The sequence below is a fragment of the Panthera tigris genome, chromosome D1, assembly GCF_018350195.1.
Source record: "Panthera tigris isolate Pti1 chromosome D1, P.tigris_Pti1_mat1.1, whole genome shotgun sequence".
NCBI lineage: Eukaryota > Metazoa > Chordata > Mammalia > Carnivora > Felidae > Panthera > Panthera tigris.
This window is the reverse complement of record NC_056669.1, coordinates 75,428,060-75,448,162: the sequence shown is the minus strand read 5'-3', so window position 1 is coordinate 75,448,162 and position 20,103 is coordinate 75,428,060. Positions and strand designations below refer to the sequence as shown.

General features: G+C 35.9%; 1 protein-coding gene across 2 annotated transcripts in view; it reads right to left on the bottom strand.

Moving 5' to 3' along the window:
* PRMT3 (protein arginine methyltransferase 3) overlaps positions 1-20,103 on the bottom strand; it is a 137,927-nt gene that overhangs the window by 13,444 nt on the left and 104,380 nt on the right. Inside the window, exons 14-15 of one of the 2 annotated variants that reach the window (XM_042957741.1) lie at positions 4,031-4,081; positions 3,748-3,835 (exon numbers count right to left, since the gene is read on the bottom strand). In XM_042957741.1, coding sequence (XP_042813675.1) covers positions 3,748-3,835; positions 4,031-4,081 — 139 coding nt within the window. Of the gene's footprint in view, positions 1-3,747; positions 3,836-4,030; positions 4,082-17,676; positions 17,813-20,103 lie in introns of those variants that run through there. The other variant, XM_042957742.1, reaches the window with a different exon arrangement.

Here is a 20,103-nt window from a genome sequence, read left to right as displayed (position 1 = left end):
TATGGTATCTGCCTTTCTCTGTATGGCTTATTTCACTTAGCATCACACTCTCCAGTTCCATTCATGTTGCTACAAAGGGCCATATTTCGTTCTTTCTCATTGCCATGTAGTACTCCATTGTGTATATAAACCACAATTTCTTTATCCATTCATCAGTTGATGGACAGACCATTCATTGTTAATATAGTTATTAATGTTGGAATTTAAGTCTACCATCATACCATTTGTTTTTTACTGGTCCACCTGGTTATGTTTGTATCTTCTTTTTTTTTCCTCAAGATTCCATTTTATCTTCACTACTAGCTTATTAGCTATATTTTGTAGCTTAAATTTTCAATCTGTTCCTCTGGCGTTTACAATGTACATATTTAATTTATCATAATTTACCATTAAATTGCTTCATGTACCATGTAGGAACTTAATGTATTTCCATTTTCTCATTAATGTCTTTGATCACTGCCATACATTTTATGTCTCCATGTTTTTAAAGTTATTATTATTTTTTTTTTAGAAAGAAAGCAAGAGGGGGGAGAGGGGCAGAGGGAGAGGGAAGAAGAGAGAGACAGAGAAAGAATGAGAATCTTAAGCAGGCTCCACGCTCACCGCAGAGCCTGATGTGGGGCTTGATCCCACGATCCTGGGATCATGACCTGAGCTGAAATCAAGAACTGAATGCTCAACTGAGCCACCCATGCGCCTCAGTCTATGTTTTGAAACCCATAGTACATTATTTTTGCTTTAAATAGTCAATTATCTTTTACCAAATTAAAAAATGAGAAAACAAAGTCTTTTTGATTGATGAAAAGTCACTGATGAAAAGTTTTTGCCATGATGAATTTCATGTTGTGCAATGTCTGAGTTTTTTGTTTTCCTTTGTTGCCATTAAAGTCACTTGGGTCCAGTTTTTTTCTTTTAAGGCTTGTTTTTAAGCTTTGTTAAGGAGCATGCAGGTTAGCCTTTATTCTAGGGACAGTTTATTTCCACTATAAAGCTACGGACTCCCCACTCTTGCTGGTTGAAAGTCAAAACCCTAAACAGCCTCCTGTAAACTTTGGGAACTGTCTGGTTCACAGCTGCCCCAGATGTTCTGCCTAACCTCAGGCATTTCATCCTACACATATACATCTTAGTACTCATCCAAAACAGAAGGGGACATCATGTGTAGATTTCTGGAGCTCTTTTTCTGATTAGTGTGTCCTTTTTAGTACTTGGCCCTGCAACTTCTAGCTTCTATTCATTTAGTACTACCACCTGAGGCTCAGCAGGGTTAAAAAAAAAAAAAAAAAGTGTTATATTTCCTTGTATAATTCTTCCTTTATACTTCCATAGCTGAAATGACCACATTTTCCTTACTTTGAAATTTCCCCTTCAAGACTTTCCTGGTTGTACTTTAAAAGGGGATTCTAATATTTTTGATGTATTGGCCTTACTATTTATTTAAATACAAGTACATATACAATAGCAGTGAAAGAAATATAGAATGTAGATGGTGCCAGAAGGAAACATTAAAATCACACACCTCCTTCATAGTATTCTAAAACAGCTGAATCAATTAGTCTAAGGATTACTAGGTAGAGTGTAGTTAGGATTTCAAAATTTCACTAGACATCAAATAATATTTTGTTATAATTAGGTAGGAGAAAATGAAAATATTATCTTAAATCTCCTCTAAAATTAAAACATGAATGAATTAGTACTGTATTTAAAATTCTAGCATTAAGGGGTTCCCAGGTGGCTCAGTCAGTTAAGAGTCCGACTCTTGGTTTCAGCTCGGGTCATGATCTCACGGTTTGGGGGTTTGAGCCCCACATTGGATTCTGCGCTGGCAGTGTGACGCCTCCTTGGGAATCTCTCTGCCCCGTTCCCACTTGTGCTGTCTCTCTCTCTCAAAATGAATAAATAAACTTAAAAAAAAAATACAATTCTAGCACTGAAACAATAAAATGGTTACAGTAAAGAAGAAAGCAACATTTTCAAGTTTCCAAATATCATCCAAATACCAAAGGTATATAAAAACCAACCAACCAAACAAAAAGAAAATGCAATAAAATTTCATTTGTGCTTGCTTCACTTGCTTTGCTGTGTTCAAGCTTTTTGGAGAAAGAGAAAATGATACTATCAAGGTGTTAATTCCATATCATTGCGATCTTAAAGTGAAAACAGGGCAACAAGGTGCTGCTTTACTCTAATAGTGTTTATTTGCATCTACTAAATTCAATTTATGCATCAACAATGAAATCAAAGCTAGAAATGAATTTTATGAAATTGTATTTTAAACATACAGAGAACAATATAATGACCACCCGGGACCCAACACTTGGCTTTGCCAAATCTTACCATCCTCCCACAGTTCCCTCAATTTCTAAAAGGAATGATTCAGATATATGGCACCGAACCCTCTTTATAGCCTTCCCTGATCCTACTTCTACCTTTCCCCAGAAGTGACCACTCACTGAATTCCGTAGTTATCATTTTTAAGTGTTGCTTCTTACTTTTACTATGTGTGTGTATGTATAATTGTTTCACATGTTTTCAAGCTCCATATAAACAGTGTATTGTAGGAATCCTGCAACTTCTTTTGTTTAAAGTTGCTTCTGACAGACACGCATATATGATTTATTACAGAGATTTTATTGTATGTAACTACCATATTTATCTTCAGTTAATGGACATCAAGGTTGCCTCCAACTGTTCACTTCTACAAACCATACTGTCGTCAAGATACTTGTACACAGGTTGTGGGGGAGACCCTTCAGAATACATGCCTAGGGAAGAAAACTGGCTGTAGTGATGGATACTTATACATCTACACTTCACTTGATGGCAGCAAACTGTTCTCTAAAGTTGTACCAATCATGACTATCAGCAGGAGAGTTTAAAAGTTCCATTTGGCTGCATTATTGTCAGCACTCAGCATTGTTAAATTTTACGTGTTTTTTTCCTGTAGTGATGTTTAAAACACAGTCTTTTACATAGTTTTACCTGGCCTCTCCTGAGTTACTAGTGATGTTGAGTATCTTTTCATCAAAGTTAGTTGTACATTCAGCTGTACATTCAGCTCTGTACACGAAGGAAGAAGATAGTCAGGAAGGTTTCAGTGAAAGTGGGACAGGACAACTTGTATGTAATGAGTAATTTAAATAAAAAAAAAGATCCCATAATCAAATTCTAACTTGTGGAGTTAAGGGTGTAGGTATATCAGAACTATAGGTGCTCATCTAAGTGAAAAATCAATGAGGTGTAAAACAAAAGAATGTAGAATTGGACCAGTCCTTGAACACTTTAAGATTTGAGCAGGTGATGACAGTGGAGAGCATTCTAGACATATATATTGAATACAATAACTACTGAGTGGCATTCTCTTTAATTTATACTTCACCTCTGTTGGTGATACTTCTCTTTAGTCACTTTGGAAACGAAAATATTTTTAGTTATAGTTGCAACTTAGGAAATACTAGTTATTGCTTAAAGAAACGTTTTCTGAATTATTTGTGGTACTCAAAAGCCACATAGTAAGTCACATACATTTTAACTGGTGGGAACTAGATTTAAATTAAGAGTTTTCTTTAAATTACTACTTTAATGAAATAACATTCCATCTAAAATTCATGTAGCTCTGAGAACATCTTATCTTAGATCTGTTGTTACTTAAATACAGTGGGCACACAAAAAATTGTGCGGAATGAAGGGATATTGTTAACTTCAAAATGAATAAGACACTTCTCCCCTTTTACTATTACTTCTCACCTGCTTTCACTGAAAATGGCTTTTCCAGTAGAAATACTGTTTGTTTCCAGTGTGTTTTGGCACTCTGGGGGCCCGTGGAGAACACAACCTGCATTGGTAGAGTTCAAAAGTATCTGATGAAGTACAAGATTTTTAATATCATGCTACATTAATCTACGACATCAAATACAAGCTCCAATTGCTTACAACATCAAAATGCTTATGATCAAACACCTGGGGGCACAAAAATAAAATAAATGTATTTCACATAATTAATTCTTACGAGAAAACTCAGGATACTTACCCTCCTGTGACAATTCTTCTCAAAATATATATCGAAGTAGCCAGCAATTGCCTGTTTTTAAGAAAAGAGATATAAATAATTATTAAACTAATTACATGACATAATAATTATTCAGTCTTTCAAGACCTGGCAAAAAGAGGGGAGCCTGGGTGGCTCAGTTGGTTGACCGTCCGACCCTTAATTTCAGCTCAGGTTGTGATCCCAGGGTAGCAGGAATGAGCCCTGTGTCAGGCTCCTCACTGAGCATGGAGCCTGCTTGAGATTCTCTCTCCCGCTCTGTCCCCTCCTCCGTTCACATACTCTCTCTTAAAAGCAAACAAACAAAACAAAACAAAAAAACTTAGCAAAAGAATCCATTTCAAAGACTAGATACTTCTTAAACTTATGATAGGTCACTATTTTTCCCGTAAAAGAAGTTACATGTAAAAATAAAGTAACGTAATTTGACTTTCCCCCACAGAAACAATATAATAAGAAGGGCAACAAGGCTAATCAAATAATCAATACATGTTTGATTAGAGAAATGACTGTGGTAGACTACTGAAAGGTGAGAGATTACACGAAGGAAGAAGGCTCAATCGGCCCCTAGCTGACCCACTGTCCCAAGGAGGCTGCTGTACAAGTTGAGCCATCTTGGACCCTTTTCGCTCCAGTCAAACCAGACAACTGCAGCAGCATGAGGGACCCGAGGAGGGACCGGCAGAAGAAACAGTAGATAAGTACAGTCTAGATTGCAGAATCATACACAAATAAATCCAAATGACTGCGATGTCAAGGCACTCAGTTTTAGGGTGGTTTGTTACACAGCAATAAACGTAATTTAAACATACTCTTTTATACAAAGATCTCATTTAATTTCTTCTGATCTTGTGCATCCAATCTTAAAGTACTATGACTATTTTTATGATGAAATCAATGGAATTTTTAAATGTCACTTTTTTTTCTGATGATAAACCATGTGATAGTATTCAAGTAAAACTTATGTTTAAGCATATACCCAAAGGAGAACCTCTGAAATAACTCTAAGGGTTACTGCGATAGTATAAAGAGGTCTCTAAAAGATGATTATTCAGATAAATATATATTTTTCATTTTTTTATTTAAAATTTAAGTGATACCATTTGTTTTTCTTTCACTAATAGACCTAGCATAATCTATTTTTAAAACCGGCATTAAAAAAAAGCTTATAAAGTGTTAAAAACAGGACACTGATTACTGAAAAATCACTATAAAGATAATTTGTGTATCCTGCTGCTTTTGTTGAGAATGTGAAGTTAATTTATTGGTCTGTAAGGTTAATATGAACTGGGTCCAAAACCAGCTCACTATTCAATGTTGAGGTTCATTATATTTTAGATACCAAGAGGGAATCAAAATACTCTTTATAATTCTGTCAAATAGATATAAATAAAGCAATATGGTACTCAAATACAAATTATTATAGAAAACCATGCAGTTAATCAGAACATATCTAAAACATAACTTTCTTCAGTTGATTTCCTCCACAGGTTAGTTCAAGTGTTTTCTTAAATTTATTCCTGTATGCCAGTCTTGTTCACCACTGTATCCTTAGTCCCTACAGCAGTGCCTGGCCCATAGTACACAGTAAATATTTGCTGAGAGAATGTGCTTATTATACACAGTACTTACCATATTATAGTTAGTTGTCCTACCAGACTGCAAACCATTTAAGAGGAAAGCCTATGTGTAACTCATACTGCTGTGCCCCTTACCTAGAACAAGTGTGTTAAATAACAGGTTCTCAATAAATTTTAATTAAAATTTTCAGTCTTCAGTTTCCTAAATATAGCTAGTCTTCTTCTGTAGTTGGGACACTTTATGAAATCAATGAATAACTAAACTTAGAGCTAATAATTTTAGACTCCAAAAAAAATGAAGAATGTGAGCTACGTATGGGGGAGGAGAGGATCCTCTAATTAATTCTATGCATGAACCTACAGAAGTTTCAACCTAACCTCTGAACTATGCAGGCTAGATCCAAATCAACATAACAAAGGCTGAGGGAATGGAACTAAAACCTGAATCACTAGCACAGGTCTCAGGATTAACTCTGGATAAAATGTGCATGGGAAAACCTTAAGTCAACAGGTAAAGATCTAGAGAACAAAACAAAGATTTGAAAAACTTGTACAAGTCAGACGATCCCTGAACAGCTTATGTGCAGGAGAGACCCAAAACAGCATAGCAAATGTTCAGAGAATAAAACTGAGATGTGAACCACCATCTGCCCAGGCATTGTTGACAGAATTCATGTTTTGAGTTTAACTGGTATGATTGCCTGCTTACACCAAACACTATTTTCCAGATGATTATAACATGACTGAGATTACACACAACATAGCATGCACATCTAGAACATAATCCAAAATTACTCAACATACAAAGAACCAGGAAAATGTAGCTAACTTTCAAGAGAAAAGATGCCAACTCTGAGATGACCCTGAGTCCTAGGAGACAAAGATCGTAAGGCAGGAATTGTAACTATGCTGTTTTGAAGGAATAGAAATGAGGTTATAGAAAACACACTGAAATGGAAGTGAAAAACAGGAATTCTCAGTAGAGAAATAGAAACCCCCCCCTCCGCCCCCCCAAAAACCCAAACCTAATGGAAATTTTAGAATTAAAAAATGCAATAACTGAAACAAACTCCCTGGACTGAATTGCAGAACGGAGATTACAGAGGAAAAAAAAAAAAACAAAAAACAGTGAATTTGAGGACCAATCAATAGAAAGTATCTAATTTGAAAAACCAGAGGTGGGGGTGCCTGGGTGGTTCAGTTGGTTAAGTGTCCAACTCTTGATTCTGGCTCAGGTCATGATCTTGTGAGAGAATCCCAATTGGGATTTTCTCTCTCTCTCTCCCTCTGACCCTCCACTGCTTGTGTGCTTTCCCTCTCTCTCTCTCAAAAAAAGGAAAAAAAACGGGGAAAAAGATTAAAAAAAAATGCAAGAGCGTCAGGGACCCGTGGATCTAACATATATGTAATTGGAAATTCCGATTGAAAAGAAAAAAAATATTGGAGCAGGAAAGACTTTTAAACATTCTTTATCTGGCTAAATTATCCTTCAGAAATGAAGGCAAAATAAACACATTTTCTAGTAAAGGAAAACTAAAAGAATTCATTGCCAAAAGAGTTTTCAGAAGACATGTTAAATAAGCCAGTTCTTCAGGCTAATGAGCAACAGTACGGGGAGGAAACCTGAAACATCAAAAATAACAGAAAAGCAATAGAAATGATAAATAGCTGGGTAAATACAAAAGACTACCTTTTCCCCCTGAATTCCTTTAAAATACTTATGATTGTTTAAGGCAAAATTGTATCATCTGGTAGCATTTTTCCATGTATGCTTATGTAATCAAAAAGACCAGGGCAGGGGGTTGGGGTTAGAAGGAGGAAGAGTAAAATTACACCAACATATACAAGTGTTTATAAAATCTGCAACTGAAGAAGGCTTTTTAAGCATCACACACAGGCAGAAACTAATATAATGGAAATTTAAAACTTTGGTATCAAAACCAAAATGAGATACTACCTTACATCTGTCAAAATTGCTAGAATAAAAAACACAAGAAATAGTAAGTGTTGATGGCAGTGTGAAGAAAAAGGAACCCTTGTGCTCTGTTGGTGGGAATGTAAACTAGTGCAGACACTGTGGAAAACAATACAGAAGTTCTTCAAAAAGTTAAAAACAGAAATACTATATGATTCAGTAATTCCACTACTGGGTATTTACCCATGAAAACAAAATATTAATTTGAAAAGATATATGCACCTGTGGTTACTGCAGCATTATTTACAATAGCCAAGATATGGAAGCACCCTAAAATGTCCATCAACAGATGAATGCATAAAAAGGATGTGTATATTTACAACAGAATATTACTCTGCCATAAAAAAGAATGAAATCTAGGGGCGCCTGGGTGGCTTAATCAGGTTAGATGTCCAACTTTTGATTTCAGCTTGGGTCATGATCTCACAGTTCGTGGGTTTAAGGCCAATGTCAGGCTCCATGCTGACCATGTGGAACCTGCTTGGGATTCTCTCTCCCTCTCTCTCTCTGCCCCACACCCTACCACGTGCTCTCTCTCTCTCTCTCTCAAGATAAATTAAAAAAAAAAAAAGAAATCTTGCCATTCACAACAACATGGATGGATGTAGAGGGTATTATGCTAAGTGAAGTAAGTCAAAGAAACACAAACAGCACATGATTTCACTTATATGTAGAATCTAAAAAACAGACAAACAAAACAACCCAGACTATTAAATACAGAGAATAAACTGGCAGTTGTTGCAGGGGAGGTGGGAGGAGGTGGGTAAAACAGATAAAGGGATCAAGAGGTACAAACTTCCAGTATAAAATAAGTAAGTCATGGAGATGAAAAGTAGAGCATAGAAGATATAGTCAATAATATTGTAACAATGTTCTATGGTGACAAATGGTAGCTACATTTATCACAGCGAGCACTGAGTAATGTAGAGCATTGTTAAACCATTATGTTGTACACCCAAAACTAATATGACACTTTATGTTAATTATACTTCAATAAAAAAATAAAATTTTAGTGTAAAAATTAAAAGCTGAATAAATCTGAGAACATTTGCAATATATATTACAAAGAGTCACTGTCCTTTGTACATTAAGCTACTACAAAATTAGTAAGAATATGTCAAAAATTAAGATAAAGCAGGAAATTTATAAAAGAAAAATCAAATAATAAAGCATATATAAAAAATATTTGACCTACTTAGAAAAAAGAGTAAATTGAAACAACCAGATACAGGGGCGCCTGGGTGGCTCAGTTGGTTAAGCGTCCGACTTCAGGTCATGATCTTGCGGTCCGTGAGTTCGAGCCCTGCATCGGGCTCTGTGCTGACCGCTCAGAGCCTGGAGCCTGTTTCGGATTCTATGTCTCTCTCTCTCTCTCTGACCCTCCCCCATTCATGCTCTGTCTCTCTCTGTCTCAAAAATAAATAAACGTTAAAAAAAATTAAAAACAAAACAAAACAACCAGATACAGTTTTCTTTGATAATGATGAGGAAAACAAATCTTTAATAATATCCACAGTAAATGGGGAAAGTAGCATTCATACTGGGAGAACAAACTGAAATAACCTTTCTAGAGAGAACTCAGTTAGCAATACATATTAAAAGGCAAGACATTTGCATTAAAAAGAAGTCAGACACAAAATATATGATTCTATCTATATATAGAAAATGCAAAAATAGTATGACTAACTTACAGTGTTGTAAGTCAGGATAGTAGTTGCCCTTGCAACAGCGATAGAAACTGGAAAGACTCAGATGGAGGGCTCCTGGCTGCTGGTAATATTCTATTTCTCCAGCTGAGTGCTGGATACACGGTAGGCATTCACTTTGTTCAATTTTTTCAAACTACATTTAAGATTTGTGGACTTTTCTGTTGTGTATGTATGTGTTGTGGACTCAATCAAATGCATATACTCACTGACTCAGTAATTCTAAACTTAAAAAAAAATTCCATGGAAATTATCAAGTATGCTTGCAAAGATTTAGCCACAAGAGGCCAATTTTAGCCTAAATTTTCAATAACAGGTCACCAGTTAATAAATCATAATATTTCCATATCATGGAATAACATTTTGTCCATCAAAAGTAATCTTGTAGGTAAATATTTATCGATTTGGATATTAGGTAAAAAGAATAGTACATGTATTATGGGCACTTATTATATGTTATACAAACATGAGTATATATGTACATGTCTGAAAAGATATTCACCAAGCTACTGAAAGTGGATGACAGATTTGGGAAGTTCATATTCTTAATCCTTATCTATAATTTACATTTCCCCAAAAAAATAAACAGCTTCTGTGATAATAATAAATCATTTTTGAGCTAAATGGTCTACAGTACTGCATGAAGATGCACTCAATTCAACTATTACCTTTGTATCAGTTCCCTTATTAACACCCAAAAACTACTCATATCTGCACTCCCAGGGCTACGGCAGTATCTAATACGTAACAGGAACTACATGAATTTGAAAATAAAGACAATTTCCCCAATTACAATACAATAACATTTCTATAATAATAACAATATACATGATCAGAAAATGTGACCTAAGTCTGAAATGTATAAAACACACAAAGTAAAACATCCTATACTTAACTCTGGTAAAAGACAGACTGGCAATATTATCATGGTAGAACAATTGCAATTACAATACACTATAACAAAGAGAAGGTCATAACAAAGAGAAGAGGTTGATGCATGACTTTACAGTGAAATTAAAAAGTCAAAATATTTGTGAATACAAAGATACTTTAGAACTGTCTTCCAATCCCCAAACTGCACTACCTATCAAATTTAGTTCAAAATCAAAAAAGAAACTAACTTTCCCCTAACCCCCCAAAAATACAGTGAAAGAGATACTACATAGTTTGGGGTAACAAGAAAACAGGTTTTATGTCTCAAGATGAATAAATAAAAATGAAAAGCATAAATTCACTTTGGTTTTGAGAATTTGGCAGGGATCTATGACAAAGATAGATCTGAAATCACATCTAGCTTACAGTTCCCTTTGAAATGGAGTTTCTTCAACTCCTCAAGCAGATTTACCTTCCTAATGATGTCTGGTGGAGGGTAGTATTAAAATCAGTTCCATAGCATACATTAAGCAGAACCATGAGAAGTTAGGAAGAAATTCACCTATGATAAAAAATTATGTGCAAATAATCTATCTACTCATCAGGTTTTGAACATCCCCCTAACTGAGCAAGTAGAAAATTCTTGCTCTGAAAAAACCAAAGGGAATTTCTGGTTTTAAAATGGGTGTTAACCCTCAAATAGAATGCCACTTAAATAAAGGGAAAGGGCTCCCTCTACCACCATGTCCCCCCACCCCCACCCCCGCCACTGTATAAGTGCTCCTTAATAATTAAAATAGGTATTAGAAAAAAGAGGAAAAAATCTTAAACTTGAATCACAGTCCTAAAACCCAACTGAACCATGATTAGTGTTTTTATTTCTGCAAAGCCATTATAACCAATCAAATACGTGAGCTGACTTGGAGACAAAGTTATTTATTTTGCTGCAGAACGTAAACATGCCACACTATTTTTCAATTAGTTTCACCACCTTGTTACCAGCACTTTGACAGACTATCTCTAGGTCTTTCAAATGTTAATTTCAATGAACTTACACTCTTTCTGTTAAAGTCATTCAAATGTAAGAATAAACAACAACCACAGGAAATTGAAAATGATGACTAATAGGCAATGGTAATAAATAACTAGAGCACAGCTTGACACGTGCTTGAAAAAGATCAGATAGGTTATAAGGCCTGAGCACAGAATAAATTTCTCTTTTGTTCCACATGTATATCTTGTCAGGAGCAAAGGGAGCTGCTGAGGGGAAAAATAAGCATTAAAATAAAATATCTGTAGGAGTTGGGTTAATCCTCGGAGACAAGGTCACAGTTAAATAAATAAAATTTCACTGAATTGTACCACTGTCAGAAAAATTTTAGTTAAAACGTCCTTAGACTGAGAGATAGGAGAATCTGTGCTAATTAACAACAAGAAGGATTATAATAGAAGTAAACAGAATAAAAGGAAAATACATGCACATACGGTAAACTTCTGGGCAGTTTGATCGCATTTGTAATTTGGTGCGAATCCTCCACAATTCATTTGAAGTATATACAGGAAAATAATTCAGGCAGATAGCTTTGTTGTGCATCTTAAACATTCCTAAGCATTAGAATACGGTTTTTCAAAATGAGTTCTTTGTTCTTCTTTGTGGGTTTCACAAAAAGGAAGAAAAGAACTGACAATATTTGTAAACTGAATATTTAAAAATCTGTTTTAAGCCACATTTTGTTTATCCTATATACACAAAGGCAGATGCAGTTCATTTTACACATGCTCGTTTGAAGAACAATGACTTGGAATAAAAATAAATTATTTTCTCATATATTTTCGTGTAGTGAGTATTTCTTTAAAGAAAACGTATCGTGTGTATGTAACAGGATGGCAGCCAATGAAATAAGACCAGACTAGACCTTATGAGGAAGAAGGAAATTAAAAATTATCATTATCACTATCACCTGCAGGGAGTAATTTATCATTTCTGTTCTTCATTGGTATCATGTTCCAACAGCGTGTGGTTACAGCAGATACAATTAGGCAGCTGGCCACAGAAGTAGGAGGATAATGTGCTTTTGATGGAGTTTATCCAAGCATGGAGATAGAGTGTTTGTAATCCATGCAGCAGAATCACTATGACAAAAATACAATTCATTTTTTGTTGGAGTATTTCTTTCAAAATCTTAATACAGAACTCAAAAGCCTACTGATGATGAGTCTGAAACAAGTAAAGAAAGAGTAAGAAGATAATGCCTAAGAATGATTACACAGCTTACATTAGTGTATACAAACGAGATGAAAATACAAACATAAACCATGCAAGCTGCTGCATAAAGACTACAAACACTGCTAGTAATAACTGGTAATTAAACTAAGAAGATGTAATCAATCAATATGAAAATTATACATTATGATTTTATCACAATATTAACTATAGCTTAAATTATGGACTCTTTCTTCTTCAATTAATTTTCTATTTTATCCCAAGAGAAAATTTGCATCTTTCTTTTCTTTCATGATTCCTCTAGGGAACAGTACACATTAAGTGCCATATAACTCTCAAGGGATACTGCCAAATTGAGTAGCATTTAGAAATAGACCAAGCAATATGGGAAGTAGCAAAACAGACGATACGTCTAAAAATATTTTTAAAAAGGTACCTTTACTGAAAACCTTAATGTAATTAATTTTTGATCTACATAAAATAGTCCCAGATTATAACTGAAATTTCTTTTAAATTTACTTAGTCTGCTTCCCTTGTAATTTCAAACTTGCTTATTAAAGTGATTTTAGGGGGCAGAAGGGATCACCTCTTTAGAGCCTAGAATAAAAGTACTTTCCCTCTGACATTTCATAAATTGATATTTGACATATCCTAACTGCTCTACATTTCTTCCTAGCTATAAACACAAGATACTGTTTTGTACACTCGAAACTCACTGACATTTATTAACATTTTCATTTTTAAAAAGCTTTTGTCTTACTTTTTTAATGTTTATTTTTGAGAGAGAGAGGAAGAGAGGGAGAAAAGAGAGAACGAGCAGGGAAGGGGGAGAGAGACAGGGAGACACAGAATCCCAAGCAGGTTCCAGGCTCTGAGCTGTCAGCACAAAGACTGGTGGGGGGCTCGAACCCACGAACCACGAGATCATGACCTGAGCCCAAGTCAGACGCTTAACCGGCTGAGCCACCCAGGCGTCCCCTATGCATTTAGTTTTTTTAGATTGCACATATAAATGATAGCATGCAGCTTGTCTTTGTCTGACTTCTTTCACTTAGTGTAGTTCCCTCAAGGAGTATCCATGTTGTTGAAAAATGGCAAGATTTCCTTCATTTTATGGCTGAATAATATAGTCCATTATGTGTGGACACACACACCCCCCCCCCCCCGTATCTTTTTTATCCATTCATCTATTGATGGACACTTAGGTTGCTCCCATAGTTTGGCTGGTGTGAATAACACTGCAAAAAATATGGTAGTGCATCTATCTCCTTGAGATCCTATTTTCATTTCCTTTGGACAGATATTCAGAAGTGGGATTGCTGGATCATATGCTCGTTCTATTTTCTTTTAAAGTTTTTGTTTTTTATTCATTTTGAGAAAGAAATAGAGAGCAAGCAGTGGAGGGGCAAAGAGAGAGGGAGACAGACAGAATGCCAAGCAGGCTCTGCGCTGCCAGCACCTTAACCAATGAACCTGAAGTTAAGATCATGACCTGAGCCAAAATCAAGAGTCAGATGCTTAATTAAGACACATAGGTGCCTGTTAGTTCTATTTTTAATTTTCTGAGGTACCTCCATAACTGTTTTCCATAGTGGCTATACTAATTTACATTTCCACCAAAAGTGCACAAGGGTTTCCTTTTCTCTACACCCTCACCAACACTTGTTACCTCACTACTATACTGATTTTTAAGAACACAGATTCATTTTCCTGATTATATACTTCAGCATAAATGGAATCATACATCAGGTAGTGCTTGTCACTGGCTACTTTCCTTGTTGCTTTTTTAGATTCATTTATACTGTTGTGTATTACTTAAACTGTTAAATGGCTGTAAGGCATATGGGACTATACAGTTTATTTATCCAGTCTACGATTGACAGGCACTAAGTAATTTTAAGTCGGGGCTTTTATGAGTAGTGCTATGAACATTCTCTTATGACTATGTCTTTTGGTGAACATATGTATTAACTGTTGTTGGGTATACACCTAACAGTGGAACTACTGGTATGTGCGTATTTACCATTTTTGTTAATCTTTATTTTTTCCTATATACTGGCCTTCCATTGGGGTCGTTCTCTGTTTGCCTGAATACCTATTTGTATCTCCTGAGTATAATATAGGTTAGTACAGGTTGTCTGGGACAAACTGTCTTTCCCTCTTTTTATCTGTTCATCTGAAATTTTTTAAATTTCAGATTCATTCTTTTTTTTAATCTTTTTTTTTTTAATGTTTATTTTTGAGAGAGAGAGAGAGAGAGAGGGAGACACAGAATCCGAAGCAGGCTCCAGCCTGCCCACCATGGGGCTCGAGCCCACAAACTGCCAGATCATGACCTGAGTTAAAGTCGGATGCTTAACCAGCTGAGCCACCCAGGCACCCCTTTTATCTTTTTGAAAAATATTTATTTATTTTTGAGAGAGCGAGCACGCAAGTGGGGGAGGGACAAAGAGAGGGGGACAGAGGATCCAAAGCAGACTCTGAGGTGACAGCAGCAAGCCCAATGTGGGCTTGAACTCACAAACCGTGGGATCATGACTTGAGCTGAAGTTGGACGCTCAACCAAATGAGCCACACAGGTGCCCCCAGATTCATTCTAAAAGATATTTTAGTTGTGTAAAATTCAGGGTTGGCAGCTATTTTCTTTCAGTACACTGAGGATATCATCACTGTATTATCTTTTTAATTCTGTTGTTTCTGTTAAGATAACATTTATTGGTCTATTTACTGCTCCCTTGAAGATAATTCCAGCACTCTACTCATAGCCCCACTGACTGCTTTTAAGATTTTCTTCTTGGGGCATATGGTGGCTCAGCTGGTTAAGAACCTGACTTCAGCAAAGGTCGTGATCTCACAGTTCGTGAATTTGAGCCCCGCATGGGGCTCTGCGGTGACGGGGCAGAGCTTGCTTGGATCCTCTGTCTCTCTTGCTCTCTGCCCTTCCCCTGTGCGTGCGCTCTCTCTCAAAAATAAATAAATATTAAAAAGAAAATTTTTTTTCTCCTTGAATTCTATACCGTTACTAGGATGTCCTAAGTGTAGGTTTTTTTCTTCCTCTGATACAATTCACATATCATAAAATTCTATTTAAGTAAGCTGTATAATTCAGTTTTTAAAGAATAGTCAGACTTGTACAACAATCTAATTTTAGAACATTTTTATTACCCCAAAAAGATATCCTGTATCCCCTTCTAATCCCAGCCCTCTCTACAGATTTGCCTATTCTAAACATTTAACATAAATGGAATCCTTCTGTAGTTAGCACTTGTACTTAACATACCGTTTTCAAGCCTCATCTGTGTTGTATTATGTACTAGAACCTATTTTGTTTTATGGCCAGATATTACTTCACTGTATGGATATAGCACATTTTGTTTATTCATTCTTCAGGGGATGGACATCTGGTTTGTTTCCACTTTTTAGCTATTATGAATAATGCTGCAATAAGCATTGATGTATAAGCGTTTGTATGGACATGTTTTCATTTCTCTTGGGTATATACCTAGAAGTGGTAAAATCAGTCTTATTCATAAACACAAAATGGATTAAAGACCTAAATGTGAGACCTGAAACCATAAAATTTTTAGAAGAAAACATAGGCAGTAATTTCTTTGAATCAGCTGTATAAACATTTTTGTTTCTATGTCTCTTCTGGCAAAGAAAACAAAAGCAGAATTAAACTATTGGGACTACACCAACATAAAAAGCTTTTGCACCGTAAAGGAAACCATCAACAAAACAAAAAGACAACCTGCTGAATGGGAGAAGATATTTACAAATGATATATCTGATAAGGGCTTCATATCCAAAATATGTAAAGAACTAATGCAACTGAATACCAACCCCCTCCCCCACCCCAAATAATCTGATTAAAAATGGGCAGAGGACCTGAACAGACATCTTTCCAAAGATGACATACAGACGGCCAACAAACACATGAAAAGATATGCAACATCACTAATCATCAGGGAAAAATAAACTAAAACCGTAATGAGATATCACTTTCTATCTGTCAGAATGGCTAAAATAAAAACACAAGAAATAGCAAGTGCTGGTGAGGATGTGGAGAAAAAGGAACACTTGTGCACTGTTGGGGATGCAAACTGGTGCAGCCACTGTGGAAAACAGTATGGAGGCTCCTCAAAAAATTAAAAATAGAATTTCCATATTATCTAGTAATTCTACTACTGGGTATTTACCCAAAGAATATGAAAACACTAATTTGAAAATATACACGGACCCCTATGTTCACTGCAGCATTATATACAATAGGCAAGATACGGTAACAGCTCAAGTGTCCATCCATAGATGAATGGATAAAGAAGACGTGGTTTACATATATAATGGAACATTACTCAGCCATAAAAAGGAATGAAATGTTGACATTTGCAACAATATGGATGGATCTAGAGGGTATAATGTTAAGTGAAATAAGTCAGAGAAAGACAAATACCATAGGATTTCATTAATATGTTGAAGTTAAAAAACAAAACAAAGAAAAAAAGAGACCAAAAAAGCTTGACTCCTAAATACAGAGAACAAACTGGTGGCTGTCAGAGGGGAAGTGAAGGTGGGGGGAAGCTGGGTGAAATAAAAGGGATTATGAGTACACTGATCTTGATGAGCACTGAGTAATGTACAGAACTGCCGAATCACTATACTGTACACATGAAACTAATGTAACACTGTATGTTAATCATACTTAAATAAAAACAAAATTGGGAAAAAAAGAATCCTATTCAAGTTATGTTGTGCTCCTTGAGTTGCAGCTCATTGTCTGTCATCTGTTTTAGAAAATCCTCAGCCATTATCTCTTGAAATACTATTTGAAATATTCTCACCTCCTTTCCTTTGGTACTCCCATTTAAACTTATATTAGACCTTTTCTTGTATGCTCTGTATCTCTTGCCCCTCCCAAACCTTCATCCTTGTATCTTTCCATGCTTCCTTTTGGATATTTCTTTCTGACTTAAAATCCAGTTCAATAAACCTCTCTACACCAGTGTGTTAAGATCTGCTGCTAAATTCATGTTAAGTTCAGTTTCAGAATATCTGTTTGACTTTTTCAAATCTGCTATACTGCTTTTTAAATGTTTCTAACTCTTTGCTTGAAATTTGCACTTTCTTTTGTCCTTCAACTTAGTATGCACAGTTATTTTTATTGTTCGTTTTTTTAAGTAGGTTCCAGGCCCAACATGGGGCTTGAACTCATGACCCTAAGATTAAGAGCTGAATGCTCTACTGACTGAGCTAGCCAGGCACCCCACATAGTTATCTTTAAAGTCCATACCTGATACCTGGAGCACCTGGAGCTCTGTTTTCATTGCTTACTATTTCAGCTGGTTGTCTTGTGGCCTTGGGTGACTGATTACCTTTGATTATGCTCTGAACATTATGTCTGAAGCACTGTAGAAATAATTTAAGACCTATTATGATAATCTTCTAAAAAGAATTAGTTTGTGCAAGGAATCTAGGAGTGCTAGCAAACACTGAGATCATCTTAAATCTAATAATGGGGTTTGAGAATTTCCTGGGCCACCCAGATGATTTGAAGCTAGGCTGCAGTCCATGCAAAGGTTTATTTATCTCTAATTTTACTCTATTCTTCGGTGCAGTCTTTCAGGATCACGTTGCAAACACTGAGAAATCGTAAAGGCCCTATTTTTATATTCTGATCCATGTGAGGCTATCAAAGGGCTACATAAGTCTTTTAACTGCTTCTTCTGAATTAGTAAATGCCTATGAGGCAAAAGCAGTCCCAAATGTCAGTCTCATTTCTTTGGATTTTCTTCTTTTCTGAGTCTCAGCTTGGTAATGCTTTACTAACTTATCTTTGTGATGCCTTCAAACAGACAGTGTTTTATGTATTTTCTTTAGCTTCTGTAGTTGTTCTAGCAAAAGGGTCACTCCATTTTGTGTAGTCCACCATTACAGGAGGCAGATTCATTATTGCATTATTTCTTCCTACCTAAGGCTCCTGGCCTGTAACACTCTCCCCCATTCCCTAAACTAGCTTCTTCTCACTTACTATGTCTCCATTTAAATGTTACTTCCTCTGGGCAGTCTTCCCTAATCCCACAGAATAGATGTTTCTGCACTACCTGTAATAACACTTCCCATGCTGATAATGCTTTTTGTTTAATTACAGACCCTAATAGGCCCTTAAGGGCAGTCTCACTATGTCTGTGCTCATTTCCGTGTCCTCACTGCCCAAGCACAATGCCTGGACATTCTACCTCAACAGTGAAGACAACTGTGCAGTTACAAAGGCATGAAAGAGTGTGGGATGTGCAGGGACTATAGGAAATTAATAACGATTCACTAATTGAGTGAACCAAAAAATAAATGATGAAACGACATAATATGCTCAACTCCTATCAACCTTTGGGAAAAGAAAATCATGATGCTTTACCTCTTATAACTTACTATTTTTTAAAATTCTAAAGTGGTATTAGATGTCAACTACTTTTGAGAAACAACCCTTGATGTCTGTCCCAACAATTACTCACTCTCTACTAATCTAGTGCTACAGTATTAGGAAGGCTTCTTGAAAGAAGCCACACCTAAAGTATAATCTTAAATATGAGTAGGATTATTGAGGAAAAATAGGTAGGAGTACACCAGGCCAAGGGCATCTTTTACATGCCTCTATTATTAAATTCTCTCATAGAATCCTGTATTACAATGATCTATTTATATGTTGGCCTCTCCTACTAAACAAAGGTCTTCGGGGTCAGAGATTATATTCTGTGTTATATTCACAGTGCCTAACACACAGGTCTGCTTAAATGAAAAGCTGTCTTGGGAAGTATTTTGTGTGTGTGTGCTTGCCACTTAAAAACTCCTGCAGCCCATTGCTTCTCTAGATTTCTGTTACCTGTTTCCTGATATATCATCAGTTTCTCACTATTTTATATCAGTGCTTATTATTTCCTTATATTCCTTTGAAATTTCCTTATATTCCATTAAAAGGCAGCATGCTTTCCCTAGAAACCATCGCCCAAAGGCTCTATGGCCCATTCCTAATTCCTCAAATGGTAGAAAATACTACCAGAGGTAAGTAAATGTTATACATTTTAAGAACAAAATAGAAAATATATTGAATTTAAAAATCAATGCAGAAGAAAAAGGATACTAGTTTTGTGACAGCTGAAGAGTTTTAAAACTAAAAAATATTAATTCACTTTTGTGGCTAGGTGATCAAGTTCTACCAAATGCTACTTGTCTTTACAAGCCTTTTGTTTTACAAATGAAGGGACGGAACACTGAAAGAAATTCTGACAGAAAGTGTAAAGGGGTAGGCAGAAGATGTGATATACTTTACTTTCCAGAAACGAACGAGATATTTTCTCTTTTGAAACGTTGAGGTAAAAAGACGGTTTCCACTTCGTCATGTGAGCCTTACTAAAAAAAGTATCCAGCATCTGAAGTGAGATCTAAAAACCTGGTAGCATTCATTTATGTGTGTCCTTTGAGGCTACAGTTTTTCAAAGAAGGTAATTATACCAGTTGTCTTAAGTTCTGCCTTTATATGTGTAATTTCAGTGGGTTTTGTTTGTTTGTTTGTTTGTTTGTTTGTTTGTTTTGAGTGCTACCTCTGCACACTGCTGGGTGAGACAATGACATACATCTCTGGGGCCCCAGGACTCACTCTGGCCCATCCTATATCCATGGGGTTGGATGATGAATGAAAGGAT